General features: G+C 52.5%; 1 protein-coding gene and 1 pseudogene across 1 annotated transcript; one reads left to right on the forward strand and one right to left on the reverse strand.

The window, feature by feature from the left end:
• Nucleotides 1–901: 901 nt before the first annotated feature.
• CEBPA (CCAAT enhancer binding protein alpha) lies at nucleotides 902–3,530 on the reverse strand. Its single transcript, XM_004474409.5, has one exon. The coding sequence runs from the start codon at nucleotides 3,400–3,402 to the stop codon at nucleotides 2,341–2,343; it is 1,062 nt and encodes a 353-aa protein (XP_004474466.1). The 5' UTR covers nucleotides 3,403–3,530; the 3' UTR covers nucleotides 902–2,340.
• A 114-nt stretch (nucleotides 3,531–3,644) lies between these two features.
• Nucleotides 3,645–15,878, forward strand: part of LOC101416393 (serglycin pseudogene) — a 35,192-nt pseudogene continuing 22,958 nt past the window's right edge.

The following is a 15,878-nucleotide window of genomic DNA, read 5'->3' on the forward strand; positions in this document are numbered from 1 at the left end:
CTAAAGCTTTCAGAATTCACAAATGCTTGTGTAATTTCTTGAAAATGTTCCGGTCGCTGCTGACAATGTGCTGCAACACTCTTGGGGTGGAAACAAAAGGTAAAACGCGTTTTGCTGTTGACCCTGGAAGAGGGTAAAATCTGAAAGCCCTGCCGAGCTCCATGGCCACTTCCTCACAAGCCCTGTTATTTCAGGACCGAGGGCGCGCCTCCCCCAGTTGGGGCCGCTGCTCCTCAGGGGCAGCCCTCGGAGCGGGATTTCATTAGGAGTCAGCCACACACACCCCCGCCCCCCGCTGGGTACAGGGCTGTTCTCAGGGGAAGGTTAATGGGGGCTGGCTCGTCAGGAGGGGCCAGAGACCCAGTGGGAGGCAGCCTCTAGCCCCTGTGGGGGTGCTGTGGCCCCCCTTCCTGGGGGGGAGGCTGTCAGGAGGGCTGCACAGGGTATGGCTGGGGCAGGCTGTACCCATGTGGCCCAGGGAAAGGGAGAAAGTGGGCCTCTCCCCACCTGCCCAGGGTCCTACAGAGGTGGGTGTGAGCAAAGCCACTTCAGAGCTGGAGCTGTGAGTGATTGGAAGTGTGTGTGGCCAAGGGGGCCCCTGGGCCTGCCCAAGTCTGGAAGGGGTATGCAAGCCACAGCCGAGAGCCCCCTCTCCAAGTCCCTCTTCTCTTCCCAGGGGCAGATGGAAGGTCCTCCATGGTGACGGGGACCTCTGGAGTCTTGTCCTCCCCCTGCCATTTCTTTGCCTTGATTGGGAAGGAGTCACCCCCTTAAGGTAAAGAGGAGCTCAGGATGGCCAGAGAGCGAATGGAAGTCAGGATCTCAGCCAGAGAATATGCTGTGACTGGCTCACAGAAAACCTTGGAAGGAGCTTTTCTCTGGTTTTAAAAAGACACGAAAATTCACTTTGATATGTTTATATTATAGATATAATACATAAAACATCTCACATGAAACTCTATGTTCTCCCCAAAAGACGAGAACCCAACTGACCTTCCCTGCCCCAGCCCGTGGTCTGCATTCCCAGTCTGTGCATGTGGGTTGGAGATGCCTCCCCACCGGACCTGGAGCCAGAGCCTCTGGGGGCACAATCCTGTGGGCAGCCTGAGCTGGAGGCCTCAGCCAGAAAGGACCGAGGCCCACGACCACCCCCCACTGAGCTGAGGGGAAAGGAGAAGCCCACCTCATCTCCATGGTCCCACGGAAGCAAAAAGCAACCCCAAACCAAAAGGAAAGAGGGCCTCCGACCCTTCCCCCTCCCCCCCCCCCCACTGCTGACAAAGAGTCTCATTTTGGCAAGTATCTGAGCAAACCAAAACAAAACAAAAACCAAATAAAATGGTGGTTTAGCATAGACGTGCACGCTCCCATTACACAAGGCACCGCTGGGACGCAAAGAGGCCAGATGCAAGTGTGGATATCGGCTGATCAAGCAAAATATTTGGAAAGTTCTCAGGACTCCGGCCTTCTGGGATGGACTGATTGTGCTTCAAGTTCATATGGCAATGCTGGCAACATACAGTACAGGGGAGGCCCTGGCTCCCAGGCTTCCTGCACCCCCCAACCCGTCCCCAGACCAGGTCCTGAGGTTGGCCTCCACCACCAGGCCACCGCTCCTGGGCACACATGTCCTTGTGGCTGACCCCTGGCCTAGCTTCTGGTCCTGCTTGGGGGGGTGGGGCGGGGGTATCCTCCTCCCGCTGGTCAGGTGGGGACCCCCATCTCAGGGGTCCTGCCAGGGGAGCCCCAGCCTGGTGGAGGCTTGTGGGGAGAGGCAAGGAACTAGGGACCCTCCCCCTTCAGGTAGAAGGAGGGGAGCAACCTTGGGTTTCGAGGCCCCAGGCCCTGGGGTTCTTCTCTGTAAGGAGAGGCACTAGGGGGAAGCTGGGGCTGGCTGGTCGGGATCTGCTCCGTGAAACTTCCTCCCGCGGTGGGCCTGCTGCAACTCCCGAACAGCCGCAGGAACCCTCTGAATAAAACGACAAGGCACCTATTTGCTCCCCCTACTCGGTAGGAATCGGAGCGTGAGTTTTCATTTCCAAGGCACAAGGTTACTCCGTAATACTAGAGTTGCTGGGCTCCTGGCTCAGCCCCACTGCTCTTCTCCCACACGGAGAAGCCGCTGCCTGACCCCTCCTCTTAGCCGCACCGAGTCCAGTGCGGAGGACGAGAGAAGGCACGCGGAGCAGGCCAGGCTTTCAGCCAGGCTTGCAGTCGGCACCCGAATCTCCTAGTCCTGGTTTGCGCGGCTCGGGCCGCCTTAGGGATCCGGCGGCCCGAAGCCACTCTTCCCCGGTCCCCACCTGGGGCCAGGCTGGGGCGGTCCCGCCGCCGCGCGCCTCACGCGCAGTTGCCCATGGCCTTGACCAGGGAACTCTCGGGCAGCTGGCGGAAGATGCCCCTCAGAGTGTCCAGTTCGCGGCTCAGCTGTTCCACCCGCTTGCGCAGGCGGTCATTGTCACTGGTCAGCTCCAGCACTTTCTGCTGCGTCTCCACGTTGCGCTGCTTGGCCTTGTCGCGGCTCTTGCGCACGGCGATGTTGTTGCGCTCACGCCGCACCCGGTATTCGTTGCTGTTCTTGTCCACCGACTTCTTGGCCTTACCCGCGCCGACGCCGCCGCGGAGGTCGGGGTGCGCGGCGGCCAGGCCCTTGAGCGCGCCGCCAGGGCCGGGTAGGCCTGCAGAACCGAGCGCGGGCGCCGGGTGCGGGCTGGGCACGGGTGTGGGCGGCGGCGTGGGGTGGCCAGGCTGCAGGTGCATGGTGGTCTGGCCGCAGTGAGCGATCTGGAACTGCAGGTGCGGAGCGGCCAGGTGTGCGGACGGCGGGTGCGGGTGTGGGTGCGGCGGCGGAGGCGGCGGCGGCTGGTAGGGGAAGAGGCCGGCCAGCGCTAGCTGCTTCGCTTCGTCTTCCTCGCGCGGCTCCTGCTTGATCACCAGCGGCCGCAGCGCCGGCGCCCCGACGCGCTCGTACAGGGGCTCCAGCCTGCCGTCCAGGTAGCCGGCCGCCGCGCAGCCGTAGCCGGGAGGGGTCCCGTGCGCCCCTCCGGGCATGACGGCGCTGCCGGGACCGGCGGGGGCGCCCGGGTAGTCGTAGTCGCCGCCGCCGCCCAAGGGGGCCGCGGCCGCCTTGGCCTTCTCCTGCTGCCGGCTGTGCTGGAACAGGTCGGCCAGGAACTCGTCGTTAAAGGCGGCCGGGTCGATGTAGGCGCTGATGTCGATGGACGTCTCGTGTTCGCAGATGCCACCCAGAGGCTCCGGAGCGGCAGATGGGGCGGGGGGCTGCGCGGTGCCCGCGCCCCGGGGAAAGCCGAAGGCGGCGCTGCCGGGCGCGTGCGGAGGGCTCTGGAGGTGGCTGCTCATCGGGGGCCGCGGCTCCGCCTCGTAGAAGTCGGCCGACTCCATGGGGGAGCTAGAGTCCTGCCGGCATGGCGAGCCTGGGCGCCTCCAGCCTGCGCGGGGCGCCGCTGCAGCCCACCTGGAGCCCCTACACGCTTGCGTCCGCGCAGCTCCCGCTCGCGAATGGCCAGGCCCGCGCGGGCCCCGCATTTATACCGGGGCGACCACCGCCCTCTAGTGTCTGAGCTAGCCTCGACCGGCGGCGGCGCGGCGCCCGCTAGGTCTTAGCGCCGGCCCTCCAGGGGACCATGCGTGGGGCCCCAGCGCAGCGCGGGCTGCGAGAGGCCGCGGCGCAACGCCCACTGCCCCCCCGCGCTGCGAGCCGAACCATCACGGACGCGCAGATCCCGATCTGTGACCGAGCTGTCTACCCCGCGCACCCGTGGTTTGGCGGCGGGGCTCCCGCCTTCCGCCTCCCCCTGGCATTCACTTCCAGCCAACCGCCGGGGAGCCCGGGAGCACCCAGAGGCCACGCGGGCGGGCGGGGGGTGGAGGGCGAGTGTCGGTCTCTGAACGTCTGTGGCGCGGACTCGTTTTAAAAGGAGAAATCAATCCGGCCAGAAACTTGGGGCCTTGGAAGACAGCGGTGCAGAGTGGGGGGGGGGGGGGGGGGCGGGGGCGCTATTTCGGACGCGCGTCGAAGCTCAGCGGGGCTCGGAGAAGCCGAGCTGGGAGGTCTGGGCGCGGAGACTCTGCGTCTTCCACCTCTGCTCTCCAGGCGACCCGACAGATTCGGGGTCCTCCCGGGTCCCCAGCGGCGCAGCGCGGGGCGCTAGGACCCGCCGGGAGCGGAGGGAAGGGGAGGCGGCCGCCGCTTGGGAGCCGAGAGGACAGGGCAGGTCAGTCCGCCGAGGCTGGAAAAGTTTTTTATTTTTAAAATCCCTTCTCCCGGGCCCCAGTCCAGAGCGAGAGCCGCGAGGCGCGCGGGGTCGGCGCTGCTGCTCCGCGCAGGGTAGACCAACTGTCCCTGAGGGACAGATGGGCGGGGTCCGGGGAGGCAGAACTGGACCCCAAGACCGGAGTCCTCGGGGGGGAGGGGGTCAGACAGGCCAGGATTGAGCGGGGCCGAGGCCACTGCTTGCTGTCCGCATTCCCCATTCCAGGGGAGCTGAGGGCGGGAGCAGGGGTCATGGGAGCCAGGACCCCCGGGCCTCCGCGCCCGCGGCTGCAGGTCTGAGCACCCACCGGGACAACACCGGGCGCGGACTCTGGGGCCCAGACGCCGAGTTCCCGGGATCCTGGGGCGAGGGGGTGGGGGCGAGGCGGCCAGAACAGGATGCCCCTCGGGCGCCTCGGCGCCCACCCCTGCTTGGGAAAGGGGTTCGCGGCCTTGCATCTGCCCAGCTACGAGCGCCCAGCACGTTCTATCCGAGGATGGCCAGGGCAGTCCGTTCCGATGTGGAGCTCGAGGGGTCGCCGCGCCTCGCGGCTTCTTGGGTTGAAGCGCGGCGTCACTTGGGTGCTGGTTTGAGGTGCGCCTGCCGCGGAGCAACTCTGGGCTGCGCAGGTCGAGGCCCCATCTCAGACCGGTCAGCAGCCTTCTGAGGCGGAGGAAGGCGCCCGGAGCGGTCCGAGAGCCCTCACACAGGCGCAGCGCAAAAACGAGCTCCCACTGTGGTGACAGTGAAGGCTGCGACTTCACCTGGGGAACGCATCCTGGGCTTTAATCAGTTGCTGGTCAACATATCCCTCATGCTTAAAGGCCCAGCGGTTTCATTTTCCGTCCCGCGCTCATAAGCAAGGTATTTTCAGTTTGATGCTTTGGGATGAAGAGAATAAAACAGACTCGTTGAATATCTAACCTGGTTTGAGTTGAGTTGCTGCTCTCTGGGACAGAGGCAAGACCCATTTAGAGGAGTGCCTCTGTGGAGACCTGGAGGGAAATCTGAAAACAGTGGGATTTTCCTTTACTCTGCAGGGTTAAACAGAAATGGCTTCTCCCAGAGCAGGACAGGTGCAGGCAGCAGGCATTTAACCTCCCAGAACTGGAAGAAACCAAGAGGGTCCCAGAGCTGGGGAAGCAGCAGGAGAGGCATTTACCTAGGCTCTCATGAGCGCTTGCAGGTGACAGAGGCCGCCTTGGTGCTCCCGCTGCCAAGGCTGGCAGCTTCTCCCCCTCCTGGACCCGAAGCCTCCTGCTGAGGCCTGCGGTGCACCAGGGACTGAGCGCCCATAGTGAGAGGTGGTCCTTTTCCTCCCGTGCCTCCCCCCACTTTCAGCTCACAGCTGACACACACAAAGTGTGCTGGGAGAGGTCAGCTCACCAGAAGAGCTGGGGGTGGTCCTGGGCAGGAATGGTCCTCGGCAGGGGCATTTCGTTATTTACTCACCCAGCATCTGTTAAGGGCTGATGCCCTGGGGTAGCAGCTTGAGATACAATGGGGATAAAGGATAGGATGTGCTGTGATAAGGGCACCTTCTACCCTGGGGAATGTGGGGCTCTGGAGGGGATCATGTGTGGCAGCGCGCCCTTGTGCTGCACCTTGAAGGATGAGCAGGAATTTGCTGGAAGGATAAGGGAGGCGGGAATGGCAGGAGCAAAGGTGGAGAGACTGCTAGTGCCTGGCAGGTCCTGGTAACAAAGGACAAACACTTTGGGCGGCTGGAGTGCAGGGGAAGGGCCGAGATAAGGCTGGATCCGCAGACAGCTGGGCTCGTGCCAAGGCCGCTCCAGGTGAAGGAGTTTGGACCCTATCTCAGGCTTTAGTTCCATGGTTTTTAGCAGGTGAGTGCCCTGGTCTGGTTTGGGTTCCTGAAAGGCCATTCTGCTAGGGGAGGCAAGAGGAGACTTGGCCAGAGGAAAAGGATGGAGATGTGAAGCCCCTGCCAGGGCTCCAGGGCAGGATGGATTTGGGCAGTGGTAGGGAAAGGGCGAGCTGGCAGGACGTGGGGGCCAGCTGGGAGCTGATGGCTGGCTTCCAACATGTAGAATGCAGGGAAAGGGAGGGCCTTCCCTCCAAAGCCCATGGCAACCACCAACAAGACAGCCCCTTCTTGCTTTGTGGCTCTGGAGGAGAGTGCTGTGGCCTAGAAACCTGCCAGCTTCTAGTTTTTCCTTTGTTTAAGAGAACACCTTGGCAGCAGGAGGAAGCAGTTCGGAAGGCAAAAGGTGAGTATCAGGGTGGGCCCACCAGATAGTGAGAGGTGAGGGGGCGTCCAGGGGCCCGAGGCCTGAGTGGCCTAGAACTGCCCAAGCTCTGAAGCAGGGATTGGCTGGAGAAGCTGGAGAGTCCCCAGAGTTGGGAGAGCCACTTTCTCTGGGAAGCACTAAAGGGTGTGTTTGGGGGAGGGGGAGCAGCCTGATCGACTGGTGGAGGTCCGCACTCGGCTGGAGAATGGGGGAGTGAGTGCTCATCACCTGGGAAGGAGATGGCGCTGTAGAGAAGCTTGGAAATCCACTCTCTGACCACCTTTATGACCCTCTTCTTCCAGTATAATTGATTGCAACTTGGGGTCCTGGAAGGAGATCCCAAGGCAGATAGGAGCCCTGGGACAGGGACCCCAGCTCTGATGGGGCTGCCAGCTCCCCAGGGGCCAGGGGAGCGAGGCCACAGGAATGAATCCCTGGCTCTACATTTTACAAAGGAGAAAATCAGCTACAGAAATAACCATGACTTAATAGGTGTGAGTGGTGCTGCTGACAGCTCAGAGAAGAATGCTGGTGAGGGGAGGCAGGCCTGGGTGGGAGGGGGCCAGGTGAGGAGAGCGGGAGCAGGAGTTGGGCCTCCCCAAATTGTGCCCAGAGTTCTGGGTGCTCCAGGATGAAGCCTGGTTTCTGAGTCCTGCAAGACTGTTAACTATTTGAGAAGATAAACAGGGCCCTAGGAAATTTTTAATTAGCTTTAATTTACCCTTCCTAATGCAATGCACACAAGAGAATTAGTACATCGTTTGGAAATCAATCAAATTCCAAAGAGCAAAAACAGAAACAACCCTTCCAATTTAGTTTTCTAACTTTATCTAATGCTAAAGTGTGTATGTAAGATGGATCACTCCAAAGCATGACTAATTAAGATAAGATGAAGGCCAAGAGCTAAGATTTTCAGGCACGGTTTCAATGATTCAACAAAATACTGTCCAAGACCTTTCTAGAACTTAGGCCAAACACAGTTAACTTTTATTAAAAATGCATTTGCAAATGAGTTTTGTTCTAATTTGTTTTATGTTTTAGTATTAGTTAGTTAAAGACTATGGATCCGATGGACAATCAGCCACAAAACTAGTGTTTCTTGTCAAGAGACTCCTCACTCTTGGAGAAGACATTACATATCCTGTATCACCCGGAGGCCCAAGGGGCTCTCAGACTGGTTTAACACCCCTGCTTCATCTTTTATTGGCTTGATGACCTTGCGCAAGTTACTGAATTTCTGAGTTCCTGCTTTCCTCTCTGTAAATCGGGGACAATATTTTTACTTAAGGGTTGTCGAAAGGATTAGGGAGAACGTATATGCTGAGGCCAGTTCCTGGCATGCTGGAGATGCTTCTTGCTAAATAAAAGCTTATTGTCTTATTCCTTACCCTTTCTGCACACTTTGAGATTACATCACAGTGTATTAGGCCTGTGTTCCAGGGATTATTATAAGAGTTCTAAGGCCGAGCACCTAGAAGTCATGGTGCTCTCTGTAGAACATTAGGACACATAAGTCCAGCCTCTTGCACTAGAAATGATTTGACTATTAGCAAATACAACTAAATATATGTACACCATATGAAATCACAACCATGAATCCTCAGGCCCATAAAAAAATCCATGCTGTCAAATTCATGAGAATCTACTGTTTCCAGTTTTCTCTTAATATTCATCTACTAGGATATATGTGTGGTTTCTCTTGTGGTTGCTGCTGCTCTTGTTTGTTTTATTCACTACAACTGCTAGCAGCTAAGTAGTAGCAGACACCAAAGATCTCAGCAGAAGAGAATCGAGTCAAAATCTGAAAGCCAGAAAATTCTATCCATTGTCTCACTATTGTTTAGCAAATGGGGAGAAGCCCTTTATTTCATGTTGGTGGAAAACGCCTTGGCTAGATGATGGAGCCCAGAACTCCCTATCTACCATGTGATAAACCCTGCAGAAAGCAGGCAGTGGCTGTGGGCAGCCCTGCCCCGCACATTTGTGGGCTTGGAGGCAAGCGTACAAATGGCAGCCCACATCCCATCTGTTTAAATATTAAAAGTTACCAAGCAAACTAAGACACTGTTAAGTAAAATATGTGTTGCTTCCTGCCTTGATGAATACATCTTCATAATGTCCTAAAAGGCCAGATTTAAGTTTAGAATTTGGCTCTGGAACACAGTGCGGGGAAAACCAGCTCCCTTCCTCTTCCCACTGCCTCCTCCACCCCCCCCATCTGAGCGAGCCTCAGTCAGGAGATCCCCAGTCTGAGGGCTCAGACTCTGTCCATACCCCCCGAAAATTGCCACCCTTGGGCGTAGGGGCACGTGCACAGCAAGCACCCGGGTGAACAGTACAGGGTAAGCCCTGGCAGCTGGCTTTGGGCCGTCTGAGCAGGAGGGAGCAGCCAGCAGAGGGCCCGGTGGGGCCCTTTAACGTGGGGCCTGGGGCAAGTGCCCTGAGCCTGTCTAAAGGAGGTACTGGGGCTACTCTGAGCAGGGACCCACTGCCCTGGGCCGGTCAGCTCTCGTCCAGTGCCAGCAGGAGGGCCCAACACCCCTGCTCCTGGCCTTGCCTGCAGGCCCCTGGCCCTGCCTGTTTGAGGACACAGAGGTCTGCAAGAACCACAAACCGTGTGCTCCCAGTTCATCCCCTGGTTCCATCCCCCTGCAGCCATGAGTCCAGCCACCGAGCTTTTTCTCCTGGGCCGACTGCTTTCCCTGCCGCTCTCCTTACCTCTCCAACCCCTCCGGGAACTCTTCAAAGCAGCCTGAGTTGTCCTTTAAACGTGCACTCGGAGGCCCCAGTGACCTCCCACTGTGTGTGGAATAAATCCTGCCACACCAGACTGGCCTCGCAGCCCTGGGAAGTTTGGCCCTCCGTTCTCCTCACTCTTCATCCTCTCCTTTGCTCCCCACACTTCAGGCTCAAGACTGGCTTCTGCCTTTGTTCCAACAAGCCAAGCGTCTCCCAGCCGCAGGGCATTACACTTTGCATTTCTCTCTCTCTAGAATGTTCTTTCCCAGATGTTGGCACGGCTCCTCCTTTCCCAAGTCTCACCTTCTCAGAGAGGCTCCTCTCAGGTACCCAGGACCCACTGGCCACCCCTCCCGGCTTCTTCTTAGCATGTTCCCAAACGATCTTGTTTACTTCGGTTACTCAATCTTTATCGGGCTCCCCCCTCCCCTCTAAAGTAACAGCTCCACAAAGGCAGGGACGTTGGCTGTCCTGCTCTGCTGTATTTCCAGAGCTAGAACAGGCCTTGGCACATGGAAAAGGCTCTGATATTTGTTGAATGAACCCAGAATGGATTCTGTTGAAGAAAACTACTATCTTGCCTCCCACCCTTCTAGAACTCGGTTTGTTGCCGAGTCTCAGGGTGGGCCCCATCAGATGCTGGGGAGACCATATACCGTTGGGTCAGGGCTTGCCAGAGCAGACTCACTCCAGGACCTTCTGAAGCTCTGGGCAAGACTGCCAGGGCTTGGGGAGCCAGGCAGTGCCTTTGGGCTAACTAGAAGGAGACCCGGCTGGGTAGTGCTGTTCCCCTGGCACTTGGCTTGGCTGCTTGGCTGAAAAACATCCCTTTCTCTAGGGGGATGCAGCCTGGCCAGGGTGAAAGACTTGGGGAGTGGGGGCCTCCTGAGTCCAGCTCCTCTGTGCAGTGCACAAACTGCTCAGCCCCACGAGACAGCTCTGTTGGGACCCCTCCCCCTCGGCTTCACCTCGTCCCCTATCTGGAGGGCACGGTTGGGAGTCCCAGGAGAACCGGATTAGTCCTTGGATGTGGCTGAGCACAGATCCACCTGGAAAAACTAGTCTACCTCTGAGCAGGCTCAAGTGGGAGGCAGGGGCTGCTCCAGCAGGTAGACCGGACGGAGGCTCTGCTCAAAGGACTGGGTGGGCTCCTTGGAGCTCATTTCTGCATACCACCATTCTGACCCCATTCCTTCTTCTTGATTCTGTGCATCTTTAAAAAAAAGAAAGAGGAAGGGAGGGAGGGAACCTAAACAAGGTGGAAAGCCAAACCTTGAAAATTAAAGCAATTGTTTTTAAGTGCCAGCTGGGCGAAGGCCCTGATTCCCACCCTCTTTTCTTGTGATTATATTCAGTTCCCCCAATCTTAGCTCCTCAACACAGTGTGTGAAACATCCCCAAAATGCAGATGTGGAAGTTCTAGGAGAAATGAGCTGAACACAGTGAGCTACTTTGTATGTTTCCAAAGGCCATATCTGTGCTAGCCCAATGGCTGGGACTGAATTCTTCCAGAACCGAGCTGTTATCGGGCCCTGTTGTGGTTTCTGGTAATACGTTGTCTGCTTACAGATGGCAGTGCAACTTGCAAAGGTTACCATTCTTGACATCTATCCACAATAAGTTCTTAAATGAAAAAAAAAAGCAAGGTGCAGGACAGATGTTGCTTCTACTTTCTGTAAAAAAATTCTTTAATTATGTATTTCTAGGACGATGAGTAAACTCATAGAGGGAAACTCTAGAGTTAGGTTACTAGGAGATAGAATGGGGTTGAGAAAGGAAGCTGATGCTTAATGTATGTAGAACTTGCAATAAGATTTATTGTAAAAGTGTGGAAATGAATAGAATTGATGGTAACTCATTACAGAGCATAACCAACACTGCTAAATTATAAATGTGATTGTGGCTGAAAGGTGTATTCTGTGGACATAAATGTCAAGTGACAGGATAATCTAGGGAATGTATAACAGTAAATTCTGAGGTGGATGAAGATGTGGTTAATAGTATATATATAAGAATATTCTTTTACAAAGTGTTAAGAATATGGTGGTAACTGGAAAATTATAAGTAACGTAAAAACAGTTAACAGCAATATTGTAATATTTTTTTGCAGCAATGGCAAAAAACAATAGAGGGGCATAAGGGGAAATGGGATATTTCCTTTTGGAATATTGAAAATGTTCTAAAATTGACTGAGGTGATGGCAGTACAACTCTGCAATGAAAATGAGAGCCACTGAGCATACACTTTGAATGGATTGTACAAAGCACAGGGCTGTATATCACAGGGAATCCGGTGGTGGAAGATGGATTATGGTTAACAGAATGAATGTGAGGATGTTCTCTCATGAACAATAACAAATATATAATACTTATACAGGGTATTAATAATTGGGTGGTATAGGGGAAAAAATACACCAAATGTAAGACTTGGGCTATAGCTAGTAGTAATATTTTGATGATGCTCTTTCATAGTTTGTAACAAATGTTTCACAATACTGCCTGGTGTTGGTGGTGGGTGGTGTATGGGAGCCCTGTATGATGATATGCATATTTGTAAGTTCACAACTTCTACTATACACTTATTGTTTATGTATGTTCATGTATGAATGATATACTTCAATAAAATTTTATTTAAAAATATGTATTTCTAGGTGTATGGAAAGCCTTTGAGAAGAATACAAACCTATCAGTTAACTGTGGTTCCCTCTTGGTAGGAAGTGGGACAACTTGCACTTTTTACTTTACACGCATATGAATATAGGACTTTTAAGATGAGTGTGTATGCATTTATTACTTGTATAACTTTATAAGCTATAACATTTTATCACCTTAATTTTATAGTTTTATCATATTTATAGTTTTATAAACTATGAAAACTTTTTTAAACTACCTTAATTTACTCTACAAATATATAAGGCCACAATAGACTGAATACTTTTGGAAATAACTTCAAAATGCTTTTCAATGACTACATTTTTCCAAATTAAAAAATCTGAAAACATGCTCTAAGAATTTGTTGTTTTCTGATTGTGACTTTGCTCATATGAAAACCAATATAAAGTTATAGACATTTAATGTTGTCTAGTTCTACATATAACAACTCATCTTTATTTTTTTTTAAATCTCATTTATTTGTATATGAAAGACATCTACAAATCAAAATGAGAGAGAATCACAGTCTGAAAGAATATGGGCAGATACTGGGGGTTCATTATTTTAAAAAGTAAAGGCAAATGGTTTTAAACATATTTAAAAGAGTTGATACTTTAATAAGAGGTATACAAATTAAAGTGACACTGGTTAGACTGATAAAGATGAAAGTGGTCATGTGCTGCACTGATGGGATTACATATCCACAGAACTTCTTTGGGGGACAATTTAACAACACCTATCTCATTTCAGTGTCATTTACCTTTCACCCTGCAGTTCCACTTCTAGAAATGTAGCCCATAAACTCATGTAAGTGCACAAAGAGGTACATGCAAAGATAGTGACCGCAATATTATTTATAACTGTGAAAGCCTGGAGATAACCAAATGTCTGTCTGTTAGAAGACTGGTTAAACAACCTCAACATAGCTGGATAAAATCCTCTGTGTCTCTGTTAAAAAGGAGGAGGAAAGTCTTATGAGCATGGATGGAAAGAGCTCTGGCATAGGATGGTAGGATACACACATAGTGCAGAAAGCCTGTATAATATTCAATTAAAGTAAAAAGAAGGGGGAGGGCCACATATACGCTGCTCTGTGCCTAGAACATCTCTGGAAGTGCACATAAAGCAGGGCGCCTATGAAGGGTTGGGCTTGCCAGTAGGGATGAGAAATGTTTATTATACACTGCTACATAAAATAATTAAATAATATGCCATAGGAATTGCTTCCCCAAATCCAAAACATATGATTGCTGTATATGTCCTGAAAACTTCAGCGGGAGGATAATGACAAGGGGATATAGTTTAGGTTCTACTTAATTAAACAGAACTATATGGACTATAAAAGCCTAAACAATACTTTACTTTCATTGGAGACCCTCCCAAAATGTTCGTTGTATGTTTCACACGACATGAGCCCATTTCCCCCAAATGTGGAGTGGAGCTTCCTGTCCACACTGGTTTAGCAGGTTGGGGACTGAGGGTGGGGCAAGGCTGTCCCTTCCCACCTCTCCAATTGGTCTTGCCCCTACCATTTCAGTCAAAATTCCAAAGGTCATTCGGAAAGCACATAACCCAGTAAACTGTCTAGACACTCCCACTTCACCAGATTCTCCCCTCACTACCCTCCACCCCAAGTGCAGACCTGCAAACAAGGAACACTGTTACAAATCCTGGTCTACTTGGCCAACAAGTGGACATGACCCCTACAAACTGAGGGTTTCAACAAATATATCTTTAGAATCAAAGTCATATCATACTTCATTAGAAAATCCTGCTTATGTTCCAACGGCAGTCATTTTATCTTTGTCAAGGTGCAATAACAGTTAAACAAAAACCAGCATGAGTCACTCTCCCATAAAACCATCTGCTGACAGAGTTTGGCTTTTCTCGAAACGAAGGAAATATGCAGTCAGTCAGCAAGGGGTTGCTCTGGCTCTTACTTTTCTGGGGGGAAATTATTACAAGACAAGCAGGTCACATGGAATCTGCCCCGGGACTCACGGGCATGGAATGTGCTCATAGGCTGATGTTACTGAAGTCTTTGGTTGCCCGGCACTGTATCGTCCAGCCATGTCCCACTCAGGAGTCCCAAACACCCAAGCGGAAGCGGGAAGCGCTTGCTCCCAGCCTCCCTCGCAGCTGCAATGAGGGATGGGAGGGAGTTTCCCACAAAATGCATTCCGGTGGGAGCCATCAGGGCATGAGGGAGAGATGGGAGGAGCAGGCGCTGCCAGATCCCTCTCTGGTGAGGGCTGCCAGGAGACAGCCCATGCTGGGGTGACGCGGGCATTGCAGCTGTCTGCGCAGCCTCCACGTTGGGTCTCCTGCCCTCCCAGAGGCACTGCCAAATCCCTGACAGTCCCCAGTACGTTTAATTGGTTAGTGTGGATTCTGTTGGTTGTACCCTACTGGGACAAGCCTGGGTCTTGGATGGCTAAAGGGAACCTGGCAAAAGGTTGAAGTCACAGATGACTTTGTCTGGACACTTTGTCCCCTTTATCTGCCATTTCTCAAAGCTGGGTCAAGAAAGAAAATGGGCTGTGGAGCCAGTGGCCGGGTTGGATGCCGTCTATACATGGTGACTTTGGCAAGCGGTTTAATCCCTCTTGCTCAGTTTCTTTGTCTGTAAAATAGGGATATAAAGGCAACCTCCTCACAGAGTGGTTGTGGGTCTTAAATTTTAAAAGTCATTAATAACCCTTAGATGAATCTTTGGGATTAACTCTCCCAGCAAGGAAACAAAATAAGACTCGTGGGGAGATGGAAATTTTCTTATTTGATGGGATAAGCATCAAACTCCCTGTAACAACTTGACCAGTGGTCATAGCTTCCCTGCCCTCCCGTCCCCTCCCCTCTGCTTCCCTCCCCTTGGAGACTCCTTTAGACTCAATCAACAAGTATCCAGTGGGCTCCCACTCTGCACCAGGCCCTGGGGAAGCGACAGTGTCTGTGCTCACATGGAGCCTACATTTTGGGTGGAGGGGAGTGTGGAGTGGAGTTAGGCAATAAACATGCAAACAGATACATCCATCATTTCAAGATATTTGAGGGTGTGAAGACAATGAACAGTTTTGCTGAGAATGACCAGTAAGGAGGTGGCCTCTCTGCATTGGGTTTTCAGGGAAGGCCTCTATGAGGAGGTAACATCGGAGCCATGGCCTGAAAAAGGAGAGGCCAGCCATGCTAAGAATTGAGGGAAGAGTGTTCGGAGAAAGGGGAACAGCAAGTGCAAAGGTCCTGAGGCACCTGAGCCCTCTTCCAGTAAAAAAGTAAAACACCTTGTGGATGTTCCGAGGTGACTTGGGGACTCTGTTCTTGGAACTCAATTCAGGGACCATGAGCACCTGGCCCCTGGGTGTGTCCAAGAAGGTCTCAAACAGTCTTCTGCTGGGATGCAGTGGAAGGAATTTCTACTCGGGGGCATACAGTCTAAGATTCATGGGTGGATTACTGCATTGTGTTCTAAGTAAGAAATCTATTGCCAGCTTATTTTATGTCCCACAATCATGTACAAGGTAGATGTTCATATTTGTTGGAACTGAATTGGATATAGGGAAAAATTCCTAAAAATTTTCCTGATGTTCATTTCTTCCACAGCACCATTTTTCTTACAGCCTTTTCTAAACTTTAAAGGGCAAGGCTAACCATTCTCCCAAGCAATCATTTTGATACAGTAGTTTGAATAGTAAAATGTACTTTATTGTCTTAATACAGTACTTTATTATTGCTACTGTATGTGCACAGAGAGACAATTTAATTTCTACAATCAAATGTATTTATTATTTTGGGATCTTTCCTTTATTATTGGTAAAGGAAAGGAATAGGAAATCATAGAAGCTTTTCACAGTTTTAGTTTTCTAAATGTGCAGGTTAATGTCCTTAAGCATATTCATAGTCAATGTATTTCCAGGGTTTATATAGCAACACCTTTCTCTACACAATAACCAAATGGAAGTGGCATT

Source organism: Dasypus novemcinctus, chromosome 18 (assembly GCF_030445035.2).
Source record: "Dasypus novemcinctus isolate mDasNov1 chromosome 18, mDasNov1.1.hap2, whole genome shotgun sequence".
In the NCBI taxonomy this organism is placed as follows: domain Eukaryota; kingdom Metazoa; phylum Chordata; class Mammalia; order Cingulata; family Dasypodidae; genus Dasypus; species Dasypus novemcinctus.

What these genes read in the sequence shown, in the direction of transcription:
- CEBPA (XM_004474409.5), bottom strand. Translation starts at nt 3,402, where the DNA reads ATGGAGTCGGCCGACTTCTACGAGGCGGAGCCGCGGCCCCCGATGAGC.